We start from the raw sequence: 24,191 nt of genomic DNA, 5'->3' as shown, positions 1-24,191 counted from the left end.
CTCATGGGATTCATCACCATGGAGGTGTTGTTGGCTATAGGAATGTGACTGGAGAGGTGGGGGTGGAGGTGAGACTGTGGTGGAGTGGAGAGGTAGGAGGCGAAGAAACAGAGGGAGGGACTGAAGGCATCTTTTAAGAATCGTGGTGATGAAGGGGGGGTGCGGGGGGGGGGGAAGAGGAGGGGAGGGGAGGCTGAGGCGAGAGACCAGGGAATGAGAAGCCCTGAAGGCAAGGCAGGAAGTAGAGGAAGCAGGAGGAACTGTCAAGCTGTGTGACAGGCTCATTGGCAGACAGAGCTGAGCTAAAAGCGCCTGAGACCACCCACAGGAATGGTCACGGGCACACACAGCTACTAAATGCAGAATCTCCAGGGAATTCTGATGAGGGAAAACTGTCTCTCAGGCTGCTTAAGACAGAAATCCTGCTGCGTGGACTCCTGGGCCCAGGAGCTGTACAGCCAGAAAGAGCGGTAGACGGCAGGAGCTATAGGGGCTTGAGTGGGCAGGCTATAGGGAACACAGAAATCTTGGAATTGATCTGGATCTTTGCGTGCGTGCAAGCGTGCATGCATGCGTGCGTATTTGGGATTCTTTAGCTGGACCTCTCACTGAGTCCCTTAACTTTGGGTCCTATGTTCCCCTCTTATTTACTCTCCCATAGGTCTCCTATGTCATCTCTCTTTTCCAAGCTCTTCTGCAGTGTCTTTCCCAGCTTTCTTTACTGTCCTAGCAATGAAGTCATGCCTGCAGCTTCACTCAGCCTTCCTAAAACTAAGGTAACACCTTTGCACACTACCTCAAGATGCCAGCCCCTCCAAACTCACAGCACTCACCTGGTCCCCCTATTCTCTTTACAAATGATAAGTTACCCTTCTTGTTGGATTATAAATTCAGTTTGAAACTGAGCCTTTATCTTATGGTTTTTTTTTTTTTTTTCCCTTCGAGGTCTCAATTTAATGCCTTTCAAGTAGCTAGCATTCAGTTAATATTTAATTACTGGGGCGGGGGGGGGGGCAAGCCTCCGTTTAAAACAAAACATAGCCAGACATGGCGTCTCACACCTATAATGCCAGCGTTCAAGAGGCTGAGGAAGGGAGATAATTTGAGGCCAGCCTGGGCTACATAGATCTTATCTCAAAAAACCCGACTCAATCAACATTCCAGGACAACTGGGAAGGAGCTCAGGAGACTCCACTCCTAGCTCGGGAGACATTGGCAGCTGATGGGGAAAGTCGACCTCTCCAGGGGTCCAGGGGCGTGGTTCCTGACAGGTTTGCCCTTGGATGGTCAGCCCCTCCCCGCAACACACACACATTGGAGAGTGCTGTTGTACAAATTGGAGTGATTGGGTTCATAAAAGAAATGAAGACGCAACAGAGGGGGAGCAGCAAGAGGAGGATGACATGAAACTGAGAAGGGGTGTGGGGCAGTGTGGGAGGAGTCGGAGGGAAGAGTGCGGTGGATATGATCAGAATACATTGCAGAAAGGCTGGAGAGATGGCGCCATGCTTGGGAGCACTGGGTATTCTTCCAGAGGACTTGGATTTTATTTCTAGCATCCACACAGCAGTTCGCGGCAGACTATAGCTTCAGATCTAGGGGATCTGGTATATCCTAATGGCCTTTGTAGTTATACATTTTTTAAAAATGTATACTGCATAAAATTCACAAAGAATAAATATCCTTTTTATTTTTTCCTGTTTTACGAGACAGGGTTTCTCTGTGCAGCCTTGGCTGTCCTGGAACTCATTCTGTAGACCAGGCTGGCCTCAAACTCACAGAGATCTGCCTGCTTCTGCCTCCCGAGTGCTGGGATTAAAGGCATGAGCCACCATCACCCGGCAGAATAAATATCTTGTAAAAAAAAAACATAATAAATAATAAAATCAAAAGTTGTTGGCAGAGAGGTATGTTCCTAAGTAAACAAGGTTCAAAATATTTCAGAGAAATGCAGAGAGGTCTGATATTAAATTATAAATAGGAGAATATAAAAGTGGCCACAATCAATTTTGTCGTGAGCATGACTATTCTGCCCACGTTCAGAGATCGTGACAATCTACTCTATTAGTTTTCTAATTAGTGACCAACATCTCAGAATAAATGCCATCACCTTCAAGCTCAGTTATAAATGGCATTTATCTGCTACTAATATAACAGGGGGGAATCTCTCCCATGTGCTCATTTGTTGGTAATTCAGTTCCAACAGGAGGAGTGACTGAGATGATAAAAGGCAGTTTAGCCATTCTTTGAAGCTTCTGGGGTGTATGGGGAAGAGAAGCACATGGACACTGAAGTCAGACATCCCCCCGCCCCCGCAGTTAGCCCTCACTGCCCCAGGCTAGCATGTTGTGTGCTTGGGATGCCCGGCACTGTGTGCCTCTTTCTCCTCCTTCCTAAACAGGAACGATAACATGCCTACAGTTTAAGGCTTATGTAATGCCTGTGTGTGTGTGTGTGTGTTCCTTGTGAGAATATATGTGTGTGTAGCTGTACACTCACATGTTTGCTTGTGTGAGTGAAATCCAGACGACAGCCTTTCCTATCATTTCTATAGAAAACCTACTCACTTATTTATTGTTATTATTTATTTTTTGAGGCTGAGCTTCTCATTGGCCTAGAGCTTTCTCAGGTAGGCGTCTGTGGCTGGCCAGTGAGTTTAAGAGATTTAACTGTTTCAACTCCACTGGCTGATAGTTCAAGTCCATGCAGCACAGCCAGCTTTTGTATGTGGATCAAATTCAGGTCCTGATATTTACATGGCAAGTACATGAGTTATCTCCCCAGTCCCACTGTGAAAGGATCAAATATGCAATAAATATGGCCTGGGCCTGATGGTGGTACTTAGCATACAGTTCTGCCTCTTACAGTAGATGGCCTGGGCCTGAGAGGAATTTTTAGGATACAGTATTGCTTCCTAGAACAGATGGCCTGGGCCTGAAGGTGGTACTTAGCATACAGTACTGCTTCCTGCAGTGGAAGGCACTGGTGACAAGTCTTTACTCAAGACTGAATCTGAGCCTGTATTTTAGTCCTAGCCACAATAATGCTACCACACGGCAGTTGGATTTAACAAGCTGTGATTTCTAGTGCGAGCTCAGGAAAATGACTGAGAGGCTGTTAGCTAAATCCTTGTTGGTTTTCTCAGCCTCTTCTGCATCCTGTTTGGCTTCCACCATGAAACAAAGGAGCTGCACAAGGAAGCTGGAGGCACACTCGGCAAGGGAAGGGCTGGGTAAGCACAACGCAGGGGACCAAGCAGGGCAGGTCTTCCTTGGGTGCTTTCTGGCCTCCAAGCCCTGGGGTGTCGGCCAGCCTAGGACAAGTCAGGCCTGACAGGGAAAAGACAGCCTTCCAGGAAAGATGATAAGCTGTGGAGGCCAGGAAGGGAAGTGGCCACCTCTGTGGCATTAGACATCCCCCTGAGATAAATAAAGCTCTAGAGAAACAGAAGCCTAGACAGTCTCCCTCATGTTCAGCCATACAGATGGAGAACACATCTAGGATTGTAAAAATCTATCTCTCTCTCTCTCTTTCTCTCTCTCTCTCTCTCTCTCTCTCTCTCTCTCTCTCTCTCTCTCTGTGTGTGTGTGTGTGTGTGTGTGTGTGTGTGTGTGTACATGTGCATGCCATATGTGAAGGTCGAAGGAGAACATATATGTCTGTCCTCGACTTCAGGTGTATGCCACAGTGCTCTGGGGATCTGAACTCAGGTCCCAAGTGCCTTTCCCACTGAGCCATCCCCCAGCCCCACTCCCAGGATTCCCTACGCATTTTTCGTTTTACCTTTTCATTGACATCCGTAGCCTTCAAAACCACCTCTTCCATTATCAGCCTACAGGCTTCTTCAACAAATTTTTCTCCTGCTCTCACGTCTGTTTGAGGCCCATTAAGTATGACTCCATCCATAAGGACAGGGTTCTTCTTGCCGGGGGTCATGGCTTTCTGGTCAGTGTCCCCTGGGAAGGCACAGAAACAGCGGGTTTGAGAGTTCACACCGGGAAGTACAGACAAAGAAACAAGGCAAAAACTCGAAAAATAGCATACTTTTATTTATGTATTTATTTTAAGTTCTGTTTCCCCCCTCCCATATGTCTGTATTGCATGCCGAGCATATTTCCCCTCAGACCCTTTGCCCTTCTGTCCTTGCCCCTCCCCACTCCTGTCAGTCTCTCTGTCACGTGCATGTCTTCTTTTCACATACGAAGGTACCATGTGTGGTACTTGTTGGCATATTAGCATATTAGCGGCCTGCCTCTAGGCTGCCTAGCAACCTCTGACATCATCGCAGGCTGCTCACCACCAGGTGTGTGCCCCTGCCCAGGATATAAAAGGGAACACCCACATAGTCTCTCTATCTCTTATCTCTCTCACTCTCTTACCTCCCTTCCTCCTCCCCCACTGCCCCCCCTCACTGTCTCTTTGTGTCTCTCTATCTCTGTCTCTCTCTGCCCTCATGGCTCACTCAGAACCTGACTCCTCTCCCCTTCACATCCCCAAGTAAGTCTCTCCATATTCATATCTGCTGTGTGCCATCTCACTTTTAATCTTCACAGTATTGATGCTCAAGGTTGTTCACTTAAGAAGTCCCTCCTCATCTCTTTTGATTAATTTTGGTTGAAAGTCTATTTTATTAGATATTAGAATGGTTACCCCAGCTTGTTTCTTGTGACCATTTGCTTGGAATATTTTTCTCCAACCTTTTACTCTGAGGCAATGTCTGTCCTTGTGGTTGAGGTGTGTTTCTTGAATGCAGAAGAATGTTGGGTCATGTTTATGCATCCACTCTGTTAGTCTGTGTCTTTTTATTGGAGAATTGAGACTATTGACTTTGAGAGATATTAATGACCAGTGATTGGTAAGTCCCTTCATTTTTGGTATTTGTAACAGTCAAGATTTTGTGAGGTTGTGATTTTGCAATGGTATAGTTACCTATTTCCTAGGTAGTTATGGTTGTAGTTTGACTAGTTGGGGTGGAGTTTTCCTTCTAGTAACTTCTGTAAAGCCGGATTTGTGGCTAGGTACTGTTTGGTCCTCCTCAAACTAAGGCACCAGCCAAGGAGAATATAGGCAGTAAGCTTCGAACCCCTACCAAGACCTAGCCGACGAACAGGATAGTCTCTACCGTTGAGTGGAGAGTGAGATCTGACTCTCACACGAACTCTGGTGCCCCTTTTCTGACCACGTCCCCTGGATGGGGAGACCTGGTGGCACTCAGAGGAAAGATAGCAAGTTACCAAGAAGAGACTTGATATTCTAAGAGCATATATAGGGGGAGGAGGTCTCCCTCAATCACAGACATAGGGGAGGAGGGGAGGGGAGAAGGGGAGAAGTGGGAGGGAGGGAAGAATGGGAGGAAACGGGGAAAGGCTAACAATCGAGATGTAATACGAATAAATTAACAAAATTAATTTAAAAAAAAAGAAGTCCCACAGAGCTCATGATTCACAGGATAGCTGGAGCCATCTTACGCTGTGTACTTATACTTACTGGGCTGTGAGAGTCCATGACATAGACATTCCATCCTTCAGTGCTATGTCAAGTTGGACCTCAAAAGGTTGCCACTATGTACAGTGGCCATGCTGAATGGTGAAGTTCAAATACAGTGCCTCCTATAGCAGAGAGATGTCTTACAGAACACCACCTCTCAAAGACAGAGAGTCATTTAGTGACACCCCACAGGCACAAGGTCCTTTCATTAGACATAGTCCTGCTCCCACCACAGCAGAATAGGACCAGGGGTCGGGGCAGATGGTCATTTGGAGAAAGGGAAGGGGAAACAGTGCTTTGAACCCCACCTGCAACTAGCTCTGTTCTGTAAGCATCCTCCTGAGTTTAGTCTGTCTGCTTGCTTGCTTGCTTGTTTGAGATAGGGCTCGCGTAGCCCAGGTCAGCCTCAAACTTGCTATGTAGCTGAAAGTAACTTTGAACTAGTGATGTTCCTGCCTCCACCTCCTGGAGATTCACGCCACTATGCCTAATTGATGCTGGCTAGAGATGGAACCCAGAGCTACGTGCATGCTAAGACTACTGCTCTACCAACTGAGTTACATACCCAGCCATCATCCCTGAACATATAAAGCGTATATTTGTTCAAGCTTTCAGAGCCTGCTTCATTAAACAGAGAGCCCACGTAGCAGGGTCACAAGCCTCCTCCTTCCTTCCTTGTGTAAACCCAGCATCACCCTGCCCTACGAAACAACACTGTACAGGGGTAAATAAAAAAGGCACCCAGTCACATACACATTGTTTTCCCAAGAAAGAAAGAATGTACTTTGAAACTGGAATACCAAATAGAATTCTGTAAAACCCCATCTCATATTTGATGTCTCTGAATCACAGAAGAAGCCTGAAGGGTCATCCAGGCACCTTCAAGAAAAGTAAACACTGAAATCTTCAAAGGCAGAGAGCTAGCCACCAGCTTCTTCAAGGACAGACTCCATCAGCATCTTCACTAAATGGGAGTGCCCCCACCCTTCCAGGGCAGGTGGCTCCTGGGCTGTTTTCCTCAGGAGCTAAATTTCAAAGTCTTCGTGAAAGAAAGTTTCTTTGCTTTCCAGCCGTGTTTTGCTCACCATACGACTGCCAAGAGGCCAAGGCTCATCTGGCTTCACTGTGTTTTTTGGACCATAAGACACACGTCCTTCCCCAAAAGTAGGAGGGAACAGGAATTAGGGTGCACCTTATGGTCCAATTGTGTTTTTACTGTTTTTCTTGTTTTACTGCTCTAAAAACTGGGTGTGTCTTATGGTCAGGTGCATCTTATAGACCAAAAAATATAATACCCCCAAACACATGCTCTAACACATATTAAAAAAGACCCATGTAAGACATGCATGGTATGGGGCTGGAGAGATGGCTCAGTGGTTAAGAACGTGGCCTGCTCTTCCAGAGGTCCTGAGTTCAATTCCCAGCAACCACATGGTGGCTCACAACCATCTCTAATGTGATCTGATGCCATAATGAGCTCTCAATTAGCCAGAGCTACAGAATGAGACTATATATTGAGGGAAGAAAGGAAGGTGCTACTGTTGCTGTGATAAGACACCATGACCAAAGCAACTTGAGGAGGAAAAGGTTTCTTTGGCTTACACTTCTATATTGCTGTTTATCATCAAAGGAAATCAGGACAGGCACTCAAACAGAGCAGGAACCGGTGGCACGAGCTGATGCAGAGGCAGCGGAGGGTTGAGGCTTACTGGCTTGCTCCTCCTGGTCTGCTTAGCTTGCTTTCTTGTGAAGCTGAAGACTACCTGCCTGGGCACCACCCACAATGGGCTGGACCCTCCCCATCAATCACTAATTAAGAAAATGACCTATGCGATTGCCTACAGCCTGGTATCATGGAAGCATTTTCTCATCTGAGGCTCCTTCCTCTCCAATGACTCTAGCTTGTGTCAAATTAACATAAAATGATACAACACAGGAGGAAAGGAAGAAAGGAACAGAGAGAAAAGGTTTGAAGGAGAAGAGGGAGAAAGAGAGAGAGAGAGAGAGAGAGAGAGAGAGAGAGAGAGAGAGAATGAACTTGATAAACATAAGGCCAGATCTATTGCATGAGCACACATCATCTTATAGTTTAAGTTTAACCATATTTTTCCCTGCCAACCATTCTTAAAGATTTTATTTGTTTTTATTCTATGTGTACGGGTATTTTGTTTGCATGCATGCCTATTAATGCAGTGCCCAAGGAATCTAGAAGAGGGTGTCAGGTGCCCTGGAACTGGAGTTAGGGATGGTTGTGAGCTTCCATGTGGTGCTAAGAACCGAACCCAAGTCCCTTCCAAGAGCGACAACTGCTCTCACGTGCTGAGCCATCTCTCCAGCCCTCCAATCTCCAGTCACTCTTAAGGAAGAAGAAATAGTTCACACGTGCCGTCGTTCATCTTCATCTTACTCCTGAGGACTTGGTTTAAACTACTTCTTGTAGCAGAAGCATCACGCTCTTCCGGAGAGCCCCTTCCTGCCCAGACGGGCCCAGGAAAGATGCTGATTAACTGCCCCCGGAAAGGCTTGCTCCATTCTCTCTTTAGTGCCTTCAGCATTTCCTCAAGTGCAAGACAAGCCCAGCCTCAAGGCCGGACCTGGACAAGCTCAGACTGTACAGCAGGACACGTGACAGGTAGTTCCATCAACCTGGAAATCCACAAAACAGGAGGCTGGCTGCTTACCCAAAATACGCTTCCGTGGAAATCACTCTGGGCACCTAACCCAGATATCCAAAGCGTATTTACCACAAGCTCGGATTTGATCGTATTCTCTTTCCCTAGGCACAAACCTCTCTCCTGTTTATAATCCCTGGGTTCAGTTAGCTGTGGAAATTTACAGAAACAATTTCTAAAAGGCAATTTCAGCCTTGGGCCTCTCCAAGTAGCTCACATTCTAAATCCACCTAAATATGCTCATGTCTATTTTCAAAACTAAAATGTCTGTGGGTTTTAAAAAAATATTTTCTGTGCTTTCTAGATGCTCAAACAATATCCTCATTTATTTATTTTTCTATCATACCTCAGACAATTTTCTCCTAAAAGTTTAATGTCCTGGTAAAATTCTGTGGCCAGATAAACCGTTTAGCATCATTTTTGACAAAGGTAACCAATCAATTTATCTTGGGCAGATATCTGGAGTTCAGGAGAGGCAGGTCTGCAGTTCCTGGCTCCACCACTATTCCCCCATGGAAGACTGAGTGCTGATCCTTCCATGCTTCCCACTAATCCTCCACTGGAAAAGGGGTGGTAAATGCAGGTAAGGGCAAACTGAGGGAGCCCCTGAGGGGGAAATGTTTTCTGTGAAAATGCCTTTCAAGGGAAGGAGCTTTCCCCTCGGGGAGAGAGAGAGAGAGAAAAAAAAAAGTTTTCTAGGTTTTAAAAATAAAGTGGGAAAGAGGGCAATTATTCCGGGAACTGTGGTTGTGTCAGGAGGCAGTGCTATTCTTAAACACACAGGAAAAGTGAGCTTTTTCAACCTCATTAGTGGGATTTCAGGCTTTTATTGCCCGGGGATTAAGGGTAGGGGTTTTTTTGTTTTTTGTTTTAGCCCTCTTAGGTGTTTCTCTCCCCCCCCCCCTCTCTCTCTCTCTCTCTCTCATAAAACATATCAAGCACCCACCCAGAAGATGAGCAGCAGTGCAGTTCAAATTGCCATCGCCTTCACAGCAACCTTTGACTTGATTAGGAATCCTCTCAAGAATGGGGTGAGGTGACAGAGTGAACAGGGCAGCTCTGTGGCTGCAGCTTACTCCGCTGATGGTTGGGACAATGTGCTTCTCCTGAATTCTAGGACAGAAACACCCTGGGCATCTCCGACAGACGAAGCCACCCAGAACTTCCTTCCTCGCTGTTACAGTTAATCAGATTAATAAAGAACCTCAAGTCTGAGGGATCCTTCGTGAAGAGCATGCTCGGCACCCTAGCCCTTCCACCAGCGTCCCAACCAGCACTACATGGGCTTGTACCGGTGCAGCTGTCCCCCAATCTAGCCTAGCCCTGTGGCTGTTCTCCACAGAGCAACCCTGGCGTGCCTGTGACGAGACAGCTGATGGTGGGCGCTAAGAGAGAGGTTCATGATTCCTAATTGGGTCAAAACCAGTCACAGTGCGCATGATAGCCTCCCAGGCCCCACGTCATCCCTGTCCCTGTCACCTCATTGGCTTCGCCCTGCTCCATCATCAACCCCTTCCCTGTCCTTCAAGTCTTCCCTTGAAAGTCAGTGTCTTAGGGAGGTGCCAGGTGCCATAGCAACCACCTGCCTTTTTCTTCCTTGACTCAAAAGCAGTGATGGCCCTGTTGCCTACCAAGGCTTTGTCTGCGTGCTGTTGACTGGCACTCTTCTCTGTTCATTTCCTCTTTGGTGCTTGGACTTCCCCAGACCATTATCGGTTAAGGATTCCCATCCACATCCCTCCCACATCTTCCCTTATGCCAGGTCCTCATCTGCTTCCAGTGCACCGCAGAAGCTCAACCCTCATTTGCTTGGTCAGAGTTCTCCTTGCTCAAAAACATAATACATCCAGCTTCAAGGCTTGCTTCAGGTGGAGATGGCTTGTCCTTTCACAGAGGATCAAATGCACCAATACGTACAAAGCCTTAAAACAGCCCAGGTACATGTTGGGCACCATGCAAATGTTAGTGGATACCAGCTGTCCCAAACGTTAGCCAACAGGAGGATGAAACAGTAGTATTTACACTTATAAACACATATAAAATTGCATGTGATGTTAGGCTGTGACAAGAGGCAGGAAGGTTTTCTCAAAGGTTGAGAAAATGTTTGGCGAGGGGTCCACCCTGGATGAGCATCAGAAGAGGACCGGAAAGCAGAGGATGCCCAGGTGATGGATGCAGAGTTTATTCACAAGGCTCAGGACCCAAGATGGCAGGGGAGTTTTTCCACCCACTTAGGATAGACATCTGTGCAAGAACGTCATCTTGTCACTTCACTTGTGGTTGTCTGTGTAGAGGCTTTCTTTCCTGTTCTAGATCACAAACTCCCACAGGAAAAGATGCATGTGTGAATCTGCTGTGTATTCCAGGAACAGAGTTCAGGCGCTGGCTTCCAACAATGCTCCGGGGCTGAATTATCTTTGAGATAATTACTGAACTGAATCATTAGCTCTGGCTCACTGGATTCTCCTGAAAGTCATCTTATCTCTTTCAGACAAGCCCCAAAGCCCCTCCATGACTCAACAGCCCAGAGAGGGAGAGAGCTGAGTTCCCACTTCACTCAGTCAGTCCTCAGCTCTCTGATCTGGTACAGTTATGTTACAACCTCTCTATGCCTCAGTTTCCCCAGGCATAAAATGAGAGAGCCTCTGATAAAAGGGATAGCATTGCCAACAGAAAACTTCTGAAAACGTTGATAAAAATCTCCCTTGGGTGTTAAGAATACGCCTGTTGCCTTGGGAATCTCAATTCTGGGTGACCTTGAACTCCCTCAAAATCCTTGAATGCCCATCCTCTATCATATTGCTGTGGTTATTATGTATTATTCCAGAAGATACATATCAGACACATACATACATACATACATACATACATACATACATACATACATACATACACACCCTGCCACTTGCCAGGATAATCTACAAAGATATCTGCTGGATCCTCCCCTTAAACATTGCAAAATCTCAGGGGTGGGGAGTGCAGAAAAAAACTCTAATATGCAATATGGGCAAAGAGAATTTCATGGGCTGGACCCTGGTCTGAGGGTCTCATAAACTATGTAGGTTAAACTGCAGTAGAAACTGTGGCTAGTTACTCAGTCTCACAGATGAGGGGACTAAGGCACAGCAAGTTTCACCAGGCTTAACCGATTTACTCCACGTCACAGAGCCAACAATAGGGAAACTGAAATAAATGCTACCCTGGAGTTCAATGAAGGAGCTGTGTGAGACTGTTCTGCTTACAGTCTATAAGGCAACAAGAGAGTGTTAAGGGAGGCACCAAGAGAATTAGACTTAGGGCTTGTCTCCAGTGATAGAGAGCCTCCTTGTCTCCAGTGACAGAGAGCCTCCGTGGGTTGAATACCTACTGTAAACAGTACCCAGTGTCGCAAGCCAACAGGACGGTTCCAACACCATGTTCTGTATGTAAACAGCATAGGCATTTGGGAGTCATAGCCACAGTTACAGAGGTCGCTGTGTGTGGGAAGGATTTTGAATTAGAGTATTCGTCTTGTTTTTAAATACCAGCAGTGATAACACTTCCCTCAGTACACCTTACATGGGAGGCTCTGGTGAGGACAGCAGCCAGTACAGAAGCTACTCAAGAGAGAGACTTCAAATGCAGGCTCACGCCATTTCCGTAGGATTGTATGGTGACTGCCTAGACAAAGCAAGTCTACATCCCCTTCCACTGGGCACTATTCCAAATGAATGAAGCACCAGCAGATCCCAGGGAGAGTTCTCATTTTAACCACATAAAACACTCCTTTCTCCACTAGTTCCTGACAGCCTATTATCTTAGATAGCTTTGCTTTGACTTTGAACAGCAAGGCATGATGCACCCCTCCGGTCGGAGAGTGCCCGTTTGCCATCCTCTGCTGCTTCCAGTCCAACCCAGCGTGTGCCAAAGCTAGGGCACTGGAAGGAAGTAGACCCTAGACCACACTCTAATGCTGTTCCACAGGTGTAGCAAACCTCCAGGTGGCTTATATTCCTTACTGGTAGATGGGAGAGGCAGCCTTGAGTATCTGAAGGGAAGGGATGCAGACAAGGTGTTGAGAGAGAGAGTGGGGGACACAGTAAAAAGCCCAGTAAATGCTAAGTGCCAATATGAAAAAGCCTAGATTCTCTGTCTCTTTCTGCATATGTGTCTGTCTGTCCACTGACCCCCACCTGCCCCCCCCCACTTTACCAGTGGCTCATGTGTGTGTGTGTGTGTGTGTGTGTGTGTGTGTGTGTGTGTGTGTGTGTGAAGCTATCAATAACAAAAGTCTCCCCTACCCCCCATCCAAGGCTCTCTACTTTTTAAGAGCAAATTAGCAAGAGAAAAAGACTGTTTCTTTCCTAAGATAAGAAAGGCAGAGCAACAAGAAGTTCAACATGAACTCAAGTCCCTGGCTCAGGACTGGAGAGCTCTCCAGAAAACTCATGCAAAGACACAAGAGACCAAGAGCCAAGAGGACCAGAGTCTCCACAGCACAATGAGCCCTTCCAAGAAAGGCTGAGGCCCAAAGTAAGGGTTTCGGTAATATAACTTACAAATTAAGGAATGCCTACTGTGTACCAAGAACTCAACCCAGGGACGTAGAAGCAAGCCATATATGGTCTCTCAATACTGCTGAGCCTCGGAAGAGAATATTTAGGTAGCTAGACAAAGGAAAATGGAGATTTAACAAAACTGAACACATACTTCTAGAATGTTTTGTGTCAGGAGCCTCTGCTAACCATGAATGGAATGGATGTCTAATTGCACCAATGTGCTTGATGTTGTTTGTCCACCTTTTAAATTCTATGCTTGTTTTCAGCACTGCTGCTGTAAATGAGAGGGTGGCTGCGGACAACCTGTAGGGAGGAGCCTAAGAAATAACAGCACATCTGGGCTGCTGGCCCAGAACCTCCTTAGACCAGATGCAGGTTAGGAGACAAACAGAGAGAGAGAGAGAGAGAGAGAGAGAGAGAGAGAGAGAGAGAGAGAGAGAGAGAGAGAGAGACAGAGACAGACAGAGAGACAGAGAGACAGAGACAGAGAGACAGAGATACAGAGACAGAGAGAGACAGACAGATGAGAGAGACAGAGACAGAGACAGACAGACAGACAGATGAGAGAGACAGAGAGACAGAGATACAGAGACAGAGAGAGACAGACAGATGAGAGAGACAGAGACAGAGAGACAGACAGATGAGAGAGACAGAGACAGACAGACAGACAGATGAGAGAGAGAGAGAGAGAGAGAGAGAGAGAGAGAGAGAGAGAGAGAGAGAACATTGCAGTGGAGACTATCTACAGTATGACTATAAATGTAAAATAGAATCATAAATAACAAAACTGTGTATCCAATTAAATCAGCTGGGAATAGGTACCCACATGCAAGACAAAGGGAGAAGAAAACAGCTTGAGTCAAATTGTATTGATTAATTAATTGATTATAATGATTATTGTAGATATGGTTAAATTTTCCTTACCTGAAATCCATAGAGAATAGATACTTTTCAAATGTGTCTTTGTTAAAGTAGTTATGGAACCTTCTCTGACCTTCTGTGTGTGTACTACATTGAGACATGCAGTGCGGGAAACTCGGGTTCCTACCAGTGAGACACAATGGCAGTGTCCTGAAAGCCCAGTAAAGGTATGTTTATATGTAGTGACATTCTAGAATTTTGGTTTCTTTAAACAACATAGAAATAAGCAAGGCACAGTGGTGCATGCCTGTAATCCCAGCATTCAGGAAGGTAGAAGCAGGCAGATCTCTATGAGTTCCAGGCCAGACTGGTCTACGAACGGAGTCCAGGATAGCCAAGGCTACACAGAGAAACCCTGTCTCAGAAAAAAAAAACCCAGAAATATTATAAAAAAAAGTTTTGTTTTAATCCCAGGTGTGGGGGTGTGGGGTGCTTCCGACTGTCTGCAGCAGCTGACTATGATTTGCCTCATGCTCTAGGAGAGGTGTGGTTTTGCCAGCTGCAGGTAGTTTCCTCAATTGAAATTCTGGGAACTTTTCAGAGAGTATATAAATGCTAGAGTCCCAGTAAGTAGGGTCAGTGGTTGTTGGTTGTTTAGGGGGTTGACTGTAGTTTGTTAGTAGTCCTGCTCAAAGGAAAAATAAAATGAAAGAAATTAAATTCAGGGATCTCTCTCTCTCCACTCCCCCCTCTATCCTTCTCTCTCTCCCATCTAGTGATGGGTGATGATATCAGGGGGATAAAGATTGGGAAAAAGAAGAACCCACAAAGTACCAAAGACCGGCTACATTTATGAATACTTGAAAATTCATCTCAGAAAGCTACTGTAGCACTATCTAGTCACCTCCTTCAACAAACAAACCAGGCATATCAAGACCATCCAAGGATCAGGAGTATGAGACCTGGCTCATTAAAAGAGCCAGATAGCTATCCATAGATAATGGTCAGAGAAGCACACTGCCCCATCATATCCACTTACTTTTTTTTCTTTTTTCTTTTTTTGGGGGCTGGGGTCTAGGGCAGGATCTCACATATCCCAAGTACTCATCAACACATGCTAGGTGCTGAACATTGTGTCATAGCCAAAGCTGTCCAATGAACAAGAAGATAAAAGGGGGAAGTGGAGATGGCTCAACTGGTGAACTGCTTGCCTGAGTTCAGTCTCCAGAACTCACATAACAGAAAAGCCAGCCCTGATGATGCATGCTTGTAACCCCAGCAATGGGGGTGGGTGGAGTGGGGACAGGGAGTGTGTGGCGACACATAGATTCCCAGAATTGGCTGTCAGCTTCCCTGTCCTCACCTAACCTAGGTGAGCTCTAAGCCAGTGAGAGACCAGGTTTCAAAAGCACAAGGTGGATGGTACCTAAGAAATTACACACACACACACACACACACACACACACACACACACACACACACACACATATACAGAAAACGACTGACAAATTTACATTTAATTGAGATGACTGTGAGGTGAAGGTAACAAAAGAAGAATTATTAAGATAATCATTAGCTCTTTCAGAGCTTTAGAGGCAATTCCTGGACTTATCAGAACTAGGATGAGAGGTATTAGATACAGTTAAGGAAAGACATTACTGTAGTATTGTCTGAATTAAGACATGAAAGAGAAAAGGCCTCAGACATGAAAGACCCCAGAAAGATAAAAAAAAAAAAAAAAAAAAAAAAAAACCACACACACACACACACACACACACACACACAAACAAATGACATATTAGCCTCTGCAAGAAAATAGAGAGAAGATCAGGGCCCAATTGCAATGACTAGCAGAAGGTAGAAATGGAGTGAGATTTGGTTAGGCAGCCTGGAGTCAGAGCGGAGCAGCTGCCTTGTATTCTAAAAGCAAGCAGGAAGCCACGTAGAGCTTCTGGCAGGTTCAGAGGAGGACGAGAGAAAGAGAAGCTGGGTGTAGTGCAGAGTTCAGCTAAGGGAATCAAGGTCTGGATGTAAGGAGCCGAGATAGGCCAGGGAGAAGGGACCACAAACAGCAGACCAGCTGCTGGGCTGCAGTCATGTTAGTGGACCGAATCCTGCAACTCTTCCTACAGTGAACTTGGGGCGAAATGCTGGCAGAGTAAGTCAGAGTAAAGATTCTTGCACACATAATCTCGTCTCCCGTACAGCAGAGGACTGATGACTATAAAGTATTTTTGGGTGGTGACACGCTCCATCATCCATGGGTTTATTTAATAGAATCCCATTGTTAGCATTTAGGATGCCAGTTAGATGATTCAGACTCAAATAATACTCAAAATACCAAGTCATCTCCTTCAACAACTAAGCTAGGTCCATCCACTCTGACTCAGCTTCAAGACGACAAATTCTATAGAAGAGATCCCTGAAAATAGCTAGAAGTGCCTTGCCAATGGTCAGGGATGCCTGATGTCCATCACACTCCTTCCTTCCTTCCTCTCTTCCTTCCCTCCTTCTATCCTTCCCTCCTTTCTTCTTCCTTCCTTCCTCCCTTCTTCTTCTTTTCTCTCTTCTCTCTTCCCTCTCTCCTCTCTCTCTCCCTCTCTCTCTCTCTCTCTCTCTCTCTCTCTCTCTCTCTCTCTCTCTCTGCCCCCATGTACCTAAAGCTACTCCCAAGCTTTCTATTATATAGCCAAGGATGACTTTGAACTTCTGATCCCCCTGCCTTCATGTGCTGAGTGCTGGGATTACAGGTGAGGACCATGACTCCCGGGCCCTTCAGTGCTTTGGGTGGAACCAGGGCTTCATGCATGTTAGGCAAGCACTCAATCAATTGAGAGCTACATTGCAAGCCTGTTTACTTACAGTTTGTTTTTCCTGGGGCCCAGGGCATCAGGGCAATGACTAGGTGACCTTCTGATTATCTCAGGAGAGAGAGTTGATGATATGGCTTAAGGCTGCTTCCCTTGGCAACCTGAATTCTTACTACCAGTCTCAGCTTGTCATAGTGACCGGAAGGTTTCTAAACCACCCGCCTCCCATCATCATGCCACCTGTAAACCTCATGAACTCATCTCAGCTTCAGGGGGCTTCCTCATAGTGAACCCCACAAGAAGACTGGACTTTATATCCACCTCCTCTTCATCCATCAGGCTGCAGATGAAGCCTGGATTCCAAGCTCTAACTTGACTCGGCAGCAGCAGCAGATGATGGCATGTGGAAGCTGGAAGCTGTTTCACTCCGAATTTCCTCTAATATTTGTTATCACTGTGTTTCCAAGAGCGCAGAGCTTTCTGGCACTTTCCTTCTCTGTCCCTTTCCTTCCTGTCCGCATCTGTTTCTAGGGCTTCATTTCCCCCCTTTTTGTTATCACTTTCCAAGATCTAAGACTGAGTGGAATGAATGCTGTTTTAGCTAGAGTTACTGTTGCTGTGATGAAACACCAAGACCAGAAGCGCAACTTGTGGAGGGAAGAGTTTATTTTACTCACCAATCCATAGTTCACCATCAACAGCAGTCAGGGCAGGAGCTGATGCAGAGGCAATGAAAGGATGCTGCTTATTGGCTTGTTCCCCATGGCTTGCTCAGGCTGCTTTCTTATAGGCCCCAGGACCACCAGCCCAGGGATGGCCCCGCCCACAATGGGCTGGGCCTTCCCCATCAATCACTAATTAGGAAAATCCTTTACCACTGGATCTTATGCAGCCATTTTTCTCATTTGAGGTTCCCTCCTTTCAGATGACTCTAGCTTATGTCAAGTTGACATAAGACTAGCTAGGAGAAATGCTTACTTTGGTTTCTGTACTACTTTGTGTATCACTGTGATAATACACCATGACCAAGATAACAGAGGAAAAAAATAGTTTATTTGGAAATCGTGGTTACATAGGGTTAGCGTTCATGACTAGTATGGGTCTGTGGAGCATGGTCCCAGGCAGGCAGGCATGGTGTATAACCTGAGAGCTCACATCTTGATCCACGAGCACAAGGCCAAGAGAGATAACTAGGAACAGAATGGGCTTCTGAAATCACAAAACTCATCCTCAATGGCACACCTCCTCCAACTAGGCCGCTCCTCATAATTTTTCCTGAACAACTCTATCAACTAGGAACCAAGCATTCAAATATGTGAGTCCGTGGGGGCATTCTCATTCAAACCGCCACAGCTTCTTTGGTGGCATTTAATTATTTATGTATCTGTTTATTTATCTGTCTATCTATTTTAGAAAGTTGTGCGTGTATGATATGAGTGCATGGACCATGGTGTGTATGTTGAGATCACAAGATGACTTTGTGGAGCCGAGTCTTTCCTTCCACCTTTACTTGGGCTCTTAGGATCCACCTCAGGTCATTAGGTCTGCACAGCACATTTACTGGCAGCCTTGAACCCCTGTCCTCACCAGCGTTCCAGCGGGCAGCACCCTTCCACTAGGGCGCGGCCTTGGCAGCACTGTTAAATCAAGGCTCCTTCCCTCTGGACCTCCCCGAGCCAACAGCCAGGCTCCCCTCGGCTCCTCAAGTTTCTGAATCACATTAGTTACATCTCTCCATGTCTGTGAGATTTCCTGGGTCTACCCCCCAAACTCCCCCTTTGAGCAAGCAAGAGCCAAGACCATGTTCTGTGGAACTAGAGAGCAGTGACTAGTACCCTGAGAATCTAGGGTTCTGTGGCCAGGTCCAGCTAAGGAAAGTTAACACCAAACACTTATAACCTACCAAGCAGACTCTTAGGCAAATGAGAATTCCTCTCTATTTTTATTGTTCTATTAAATGTGAGGCTACCCAGCTACTGCCAGAAAGTCTCTGCAGTGCTATTTTGGTTTGTTTTTTTGTTGCTGTTTTCGTTGTTCTTTGTTTTGTTCAGGTCAGTTTGGGCTTGTCAGGTTTTTCGGTTCATTCTGTTTTGTTTTTTGACATCCCACCTACATACAATTCCATATACTGGGCATCAGTGAGAACAGTAAAATCTTAGAGACAATCCCAGAAAAACATGGCCAGATAATACTGACTGGTTACTTATAATAAACTGGGTATGAAGAGAGGTTCTATGTGGCTTACACTGAATCTTTATTATGGGGACCTTCATTTCCCAGACAAAGAAACTGTGAAATGAAAGGAATTAGCCAAACCACACAGCTCACACAGTCAATGGTAAGGCCAGAATACCAAGCCAGGTGGCCTGGAACCTTCAATCTGGGAAGTAGGAGGATGGTTCACCATATAAAAGTCCTTGCTGCCTAAGCCTGTTGAGCTGAGTCCAAGCACCAGAACTGCACATGCATGCAGATGCAAGAGTGGGCATCGGCAATACCAGCACTCCTACAGTGAGATAGGAGCAGGAAACAGGAGAATTAGCTGGCAGCTATCAGTCATAGAGTGAGCTAGCCTGGGGTAAGCCATGCTGCAGCAGGAAGAAGAGAGATACAGCCTCAGCAAGGTGGAAGGGGACAACAGACTTCTGAAAGTTGACACCTAACCACCACACACTGGCTGTGTACGTGCACGGCCTCAAACACAAACATGTACACATACAAAAACATCCTAAATAAATGCACGTAAAAGAAGCACATTCTGCTGCCTCCCACCCACAAAAGGACATTACTTCCTGTGTCTCATTAACCACACTAAACTATTTGGACACGTATTTTGTACTCTTAAAGCTATAAGCAATTATCTTGGAAGTATGTATAAAACTGCAACGTGCTGCAATTTAATATCTAGTTTTAAAACCAATTTGCTGAAGTGTTGACTTCAGGATTTAAAATGTATTCCATTTAAGCAGCAATTTAAATGAAAATTTAAATAAATGCTATAAATGGGTGTCTCATTTGCATTATCTGTTGATTAACTTTGATGTGATATCATCTGTGCCCAGGACTAGGCTCCCTGTTGAGGGCTTTGATGTGCCATCTTGGAGGTGAGAAGAGGGCACTTGCTCTTAGCTCTTCCACACCTCAGTACACTGGGCTTGCTCAGGAATTGATGGCAGGGTTAAAGACAGAAAAGGGAAGTCACCCAGCTATTTTCAGCCTCAGATTAGATGTCACACAACATCGATTCTTGTCTCTTCTACCGGGAGAACAAGGCACAAGTACAACCCAATTGGAGGTTATGGAGGAAAAACTTGACCTCTTGGTAGAGAAGTGTTACATTGGAGGTGGTATGTCTGTGAGGAAGGGGGAAAGGCGAAGCCATGTTGGCAGTCTATCAAGGCCTAACTGCCCTCATTCCCATACCAGTGTTTCTCAAATCCCAGCCCATGACACATTCAGGCTTGAGGTCAAAAACTCTGTGACCTGAATCTGGTCTTCAGGTAGACAAGCCTACACTGTTGCATCTGATCTTGACCCAAATTCCCACAGGCTAAAAACACAATTTATTAAATGCTACAGGCAACGTCCATTAGTGATCTGAGACAGAACAACATAGGGCACACTCACACAGGAACCAACAGGAGGCCCAGGACAATGGAGGGCCTGTAGCAATTGTGAAATCTAACAAGGCTTGTTGCGTGTGTCACTCATGTTGAATACGATCTCACTTGCCTCTTCTGGTGGTTTCCTGGCCCATTGCTGTCCTCCAGTGCTCTGGCAAAAATCAGAAACCAGAGCAATCTCTTGGCTTCTCTCACCGCCTTAGAGCTCGGAAACAGGGACGGGCAGATGCTGGCAAACCAGGAGGTGGCAACCTGGCCTCTCTCCCTTCTCCTATACAGGTGGCTGTGAACCCCAGACTTCCTTTGATGAGGGAGGCAAGCTTGGCCCACCCCCAAAAATGTGGTGCAAAATAAGTGCTTCATTCCTCACATTCTTTTCACGAGTTTGACCATGGCAACTGGGGGAGAGACTAATGTAGCCTCCATTGACCTCCAAAAGGGCTAATTGTGGCTGATTTCACAAATGTTGGGCTAGCCAGACTGGTCCAGCTTCCTATAGTCACAAAGAAACCCAGCCTCACACTGGCTTTGCTGTGCACTCACTTCACAGTCACACGCTTGCTTCACAACCTCCTTCAGGGACAAGCCAAGTCTAGCAAAGAGTTACAGTGTTTTGAATGCCAATTGTTCTAATTTGATTTCTGTTGTTATGGTAAAGTCCCTCACTGGAAAAGCAAGGTAAGGAAGGAAGGGTTGGTTTAAGCTCACGTTTTTAGGATATGGGTCCTTTGTTGTGGGGAAGTTGAGGCAGGCACCCAGTCACATTAGATCTGGGAGCAGAGAGAAATGGATGTGCACATGTGTGGTACTCAGCTTTCTGTACTGTTAGGCAGTCCAGAGCTCCGCACATGCGTGGTACTTAGCTTTCTGTACTCTAACACAGTCCAAAGCTCTGCACATGCGTGGTACTCAGCTTTCTGTACCTTTTAGACAGGCCAAAGCTCTGCACATGCGTGGTACTCAGCTTTCTGTACTCTTAGACAGTCCGGAGCTCCGATCGGGGAAAGGTGTAGCCTACTTTCAAGCTGGGTTTTCCCACATCAATTAAAGCAGTCAAGGCAATACCTCACCAACAGTTTCACGGGCAAGTCTTGTAGAGGCAATTCCTCCCTGTGACTCCCTTTCGGGGTGATTCTAGATTACATCAAGTCATCAGTTAAAACCATCACACCACGAACCGCACAGACACGGTTACTTATTTTGGACAGGTATTTGAACACCTTAGCAAGAGGGTAACATCTCCAATTCTGCAAATCCAGAAATGAGCAGAAGAGGGGTCAATTAGCCTGCCCAGAGAGCGTACTTCTCAGACAGTAAATTTAGAGCCGCGGTTCAGACTATGACTGATGACAGTGCCTCTTTCCTTTCCACTAAACCCTGTGGCCTCGCTCCATGTGATGGCGGGGGGGGGGGGGGGGGGGGGGGACTCGCCCACAAACCAACAGGAGAACAATTAAGCGCTGAGCTGACACACCGTATTGAACACTTCTGGGCAAAGCCGTCATCGCCCTTCCACTCGACAATTACTTTCTGAAACTCTCTTTTGTTGTGCCATCAACTTGAAAAATAGGGACACTGGCTAGCATTAGAAAATTCAATTTTTCATAGATTTTCTTTCTTCTCCATCACTACTTCATACAAATTAAGCACTGAAATAAAACCGGGTAATGGCACAATAGAACATTCCATGGTGAAAATGCACACAAAGGAAGTGTGCTGCCTGAATGTGTGGTTTTTTTTTTTTTTTTTTTTCTCAAGTCACATCTGAAAGAACAGATACAACATAAAATACCAATTAAGTTTGGGTTGTTTCTGTAAGTCAATACATAATATGAGGTGATCCCATGGCAGAGCACCCACAGCGCTGAACTGGAAAGATCTTATTTGTTGAAAAATCACAAAAGGCATCCTTCATGTTATATATTTCACAGGCAGAAAGAACAGTGTGGAAATGCAAAGTTTTCCTAGTTCTGTGGTTAAGTCACCTATATATATATTTTCCTTTGGGGGACAGGTTCTCTTGTAGGCCAGGCTGTAGGCAAGGTTGACCTTTGAACTTCTGATGGTTCTGCCTCTGCTTGCTGAGAGCTTGGGATCACAAGTCTGGTTTCTGGGGTGCTGGGACTGAGTCCAATGCTAGGTAAGCACTCCACCAACTGAGCTGCATCGCCACCCCACAAAACGCATTTGCATATGTAACAATGGCTTTCCTGGCACCAGGAGACTTAGAGAGTTGCAATATTTGGCCTGAAAAAGCTTCTAGGTGCTGGAATGCTTAGCCTTGTCCCAAGAAATGAAAGTACTAGTGAAAGTAAATGCGAGCTCTTGGGGCAGTGAGGCAACTTGGCAGGTAGAGATGCTGCCAAGGCTGAGGACTGAGTTCCACCCTAAGGACCTGGACAGCAGATGCAGAGAACTGACTCCCAGAACGTGTCCTTTGACCTCTCCACATGCACCAGGACATGTAGACATAAAGAGCATTCTGGGTTGGGGGCATTGAGTGGACTTGAATTTCCCTGGGTAAATGACGCTTTCTATAAAACAGGTCCTTACATATACGCTGCTAGCCAAACAATTGTCTTATGGGTAAAGCCCAAGTAACTATTTAGCCATGTAACAAAATCACAGCAGTCTAGGGCTTTGTCGTCTTTTGAGATGGAGTCTTACTATGTGGATGTCTCTGTTAGGATTTCCAGTGCTGAGAAGAGACACCAAGGCCAAGGCAACTCTTACCAAGGCAATCATTTAACTGGGGCTGGCTTATAGTGTCAGAGGTTCAGCCCCTTATCATCATGGCGGGGAGCCTGGCAGCAGGCAGGCAGACACGGTGCTGTGCTGGAGGAGCCCAGAGTTCCACGTCTGCACCAACTTTCTGCCTTCAGTGATTTCATTCACTGACTAAGCTTGGCTGTCCTGGAACTTACTCTGTAGACTGACTTTGAACTCAAAGATCTGCCTGCCTCTCTCTCTCTCCTGAGTGCCGTGATTAAAGGTGTGTACCACCATGCCTGGGCCTAAGTTTTTCTCTACTTGGAACTTGCTCTGTGCCAGGCTGGCCTTGAACTCAGAGATCTGCTTGTCTCTGTCTCCTGGGATTAAAGGTATGCACCGCCATGCCTGGGCCTAAGCTTTTCTTTGAGTCCTTTTCACAAGATCTTTGTAAATTCTGGAAGGTAGTTCATTCCATATGTAATCAAGTTGACAACTGGAAATATCCATCACAGTGGACCACAGTGGCTTCACATGCAGGGCAATCACATGCACTAGCCTCCTAACTGCCAAGGTTCTAGGTGTGAACCCTCATGAAGGGCTGCCAGGAAGACTGTCATCCACGCGTTATATTCATCACCATCTTGATCAGAGCAACTATGACCACCAAGAAGAGACCTCCAAGGAAGCTGAGTCTGTTGGCCTTCCCTCATAGAAGGCAGGGACAAGGAGAGTCATTAGAAGCTCACATGGAGTTCCATCCATGCCCTCTCAGTGCTAGCTGCATGGTCAGAAGTGCCAGCATGTGTAGACGGAAGGTTAACCGGAAGTGGGGTTCTACAGCGTCAGCTTTCGTGAACCCTCGAGCGTAACAGCTGTTACCATCTAAGCTGAGGCACTGACGGAGACAGCTCTGAAAATGTTGAAGGAATGAGCTGCATTGGTCTAACCCTTCCTGGGATACCTGGGCACACAGCAACAACAGACCAATACGACAATTCCATTCAAGTCTAGCTTGTTGACTCTGCACTTATTGGGCTCAAGTTAAGATCACCTACAGAAATATGAATGAGGGCTCCCTCATGGGAGGATGGATGAACCCCGAACAGCTGTGTCACTGAAAAAGCTCATGAGGCATAGGTGATAAAGTCCCCAAAGCTGCATAGATGGAGCTCTCTCCCCCTCAGTTCTATTTCCACTCTCTACATTCCCCATTCCCTCTTAAGAGTATGGGACCACATGAAGCTGGCCTATAACTGCATAGAGCTCAGAGGGAAGCAAAGGAGGGGTTAACTAGCAGGAATCTCTAACGACCTTTAACTTTCCCTTCTTCACCAGAAGAAGGTCCACTGGCCTGATCTTTAAGAACCTTGGTGAGCTTACATGATAACCCGACTCCTCAGGAGAGCAGGCCACCATTTTTCTCTACCTCCTCAGAGAAAGGCCTTGGAAGGGCCAAGGGTAGGTGACCCAGAAGAGTCACCTGGAGGA

At 46.2% G+C, this 24,191-nt stretch overlaps 1 protein-coding gene across 1 annotated transcript in view; it reads right to left on the bottom strand.

Moving 5' to 3' along the window:
• Nucleotides 1-3,951, bottom strand: part of Gadl1 (glutamate decarboxylase like 1) — a 141,706-nt gene extending 137,755 nt beyond the window's left edge. Inside the window, exon 1 of the mRNA XM_051140300.1 lies at nucleotides 3,784-3,951. Coding sequence (XP_050996257.1) covers nucleotides 3,784-3,936 — 153 coding nt within the window. The 5' untranslated portion in view covers nucleotides 3,937-3,951. The remainder of the gene's footprint in view (nucleotides 1-3,783) is intronic.
• Nucleotides 3,952-24,191: the final 20,240 nt, after the last annotated feature.

Source organism: Acomys russatus, chromosome 32, assembly GCF_903995435.1.
Source record: "Acomys russatus chromosome 32, mAcoRus1.1, whole genome shotgun sequence".
In the NCBI taxonomy this organism is placed as follows: domain Eukaryota; kingdom Metazoa; phylum Chordata; class Mammalia; order Rodentia; family Muridae; genus Acomys; species Acomys russatus.
This window is presented reverse-complemented; position numbering and strand designations above follow the sequence as displayed.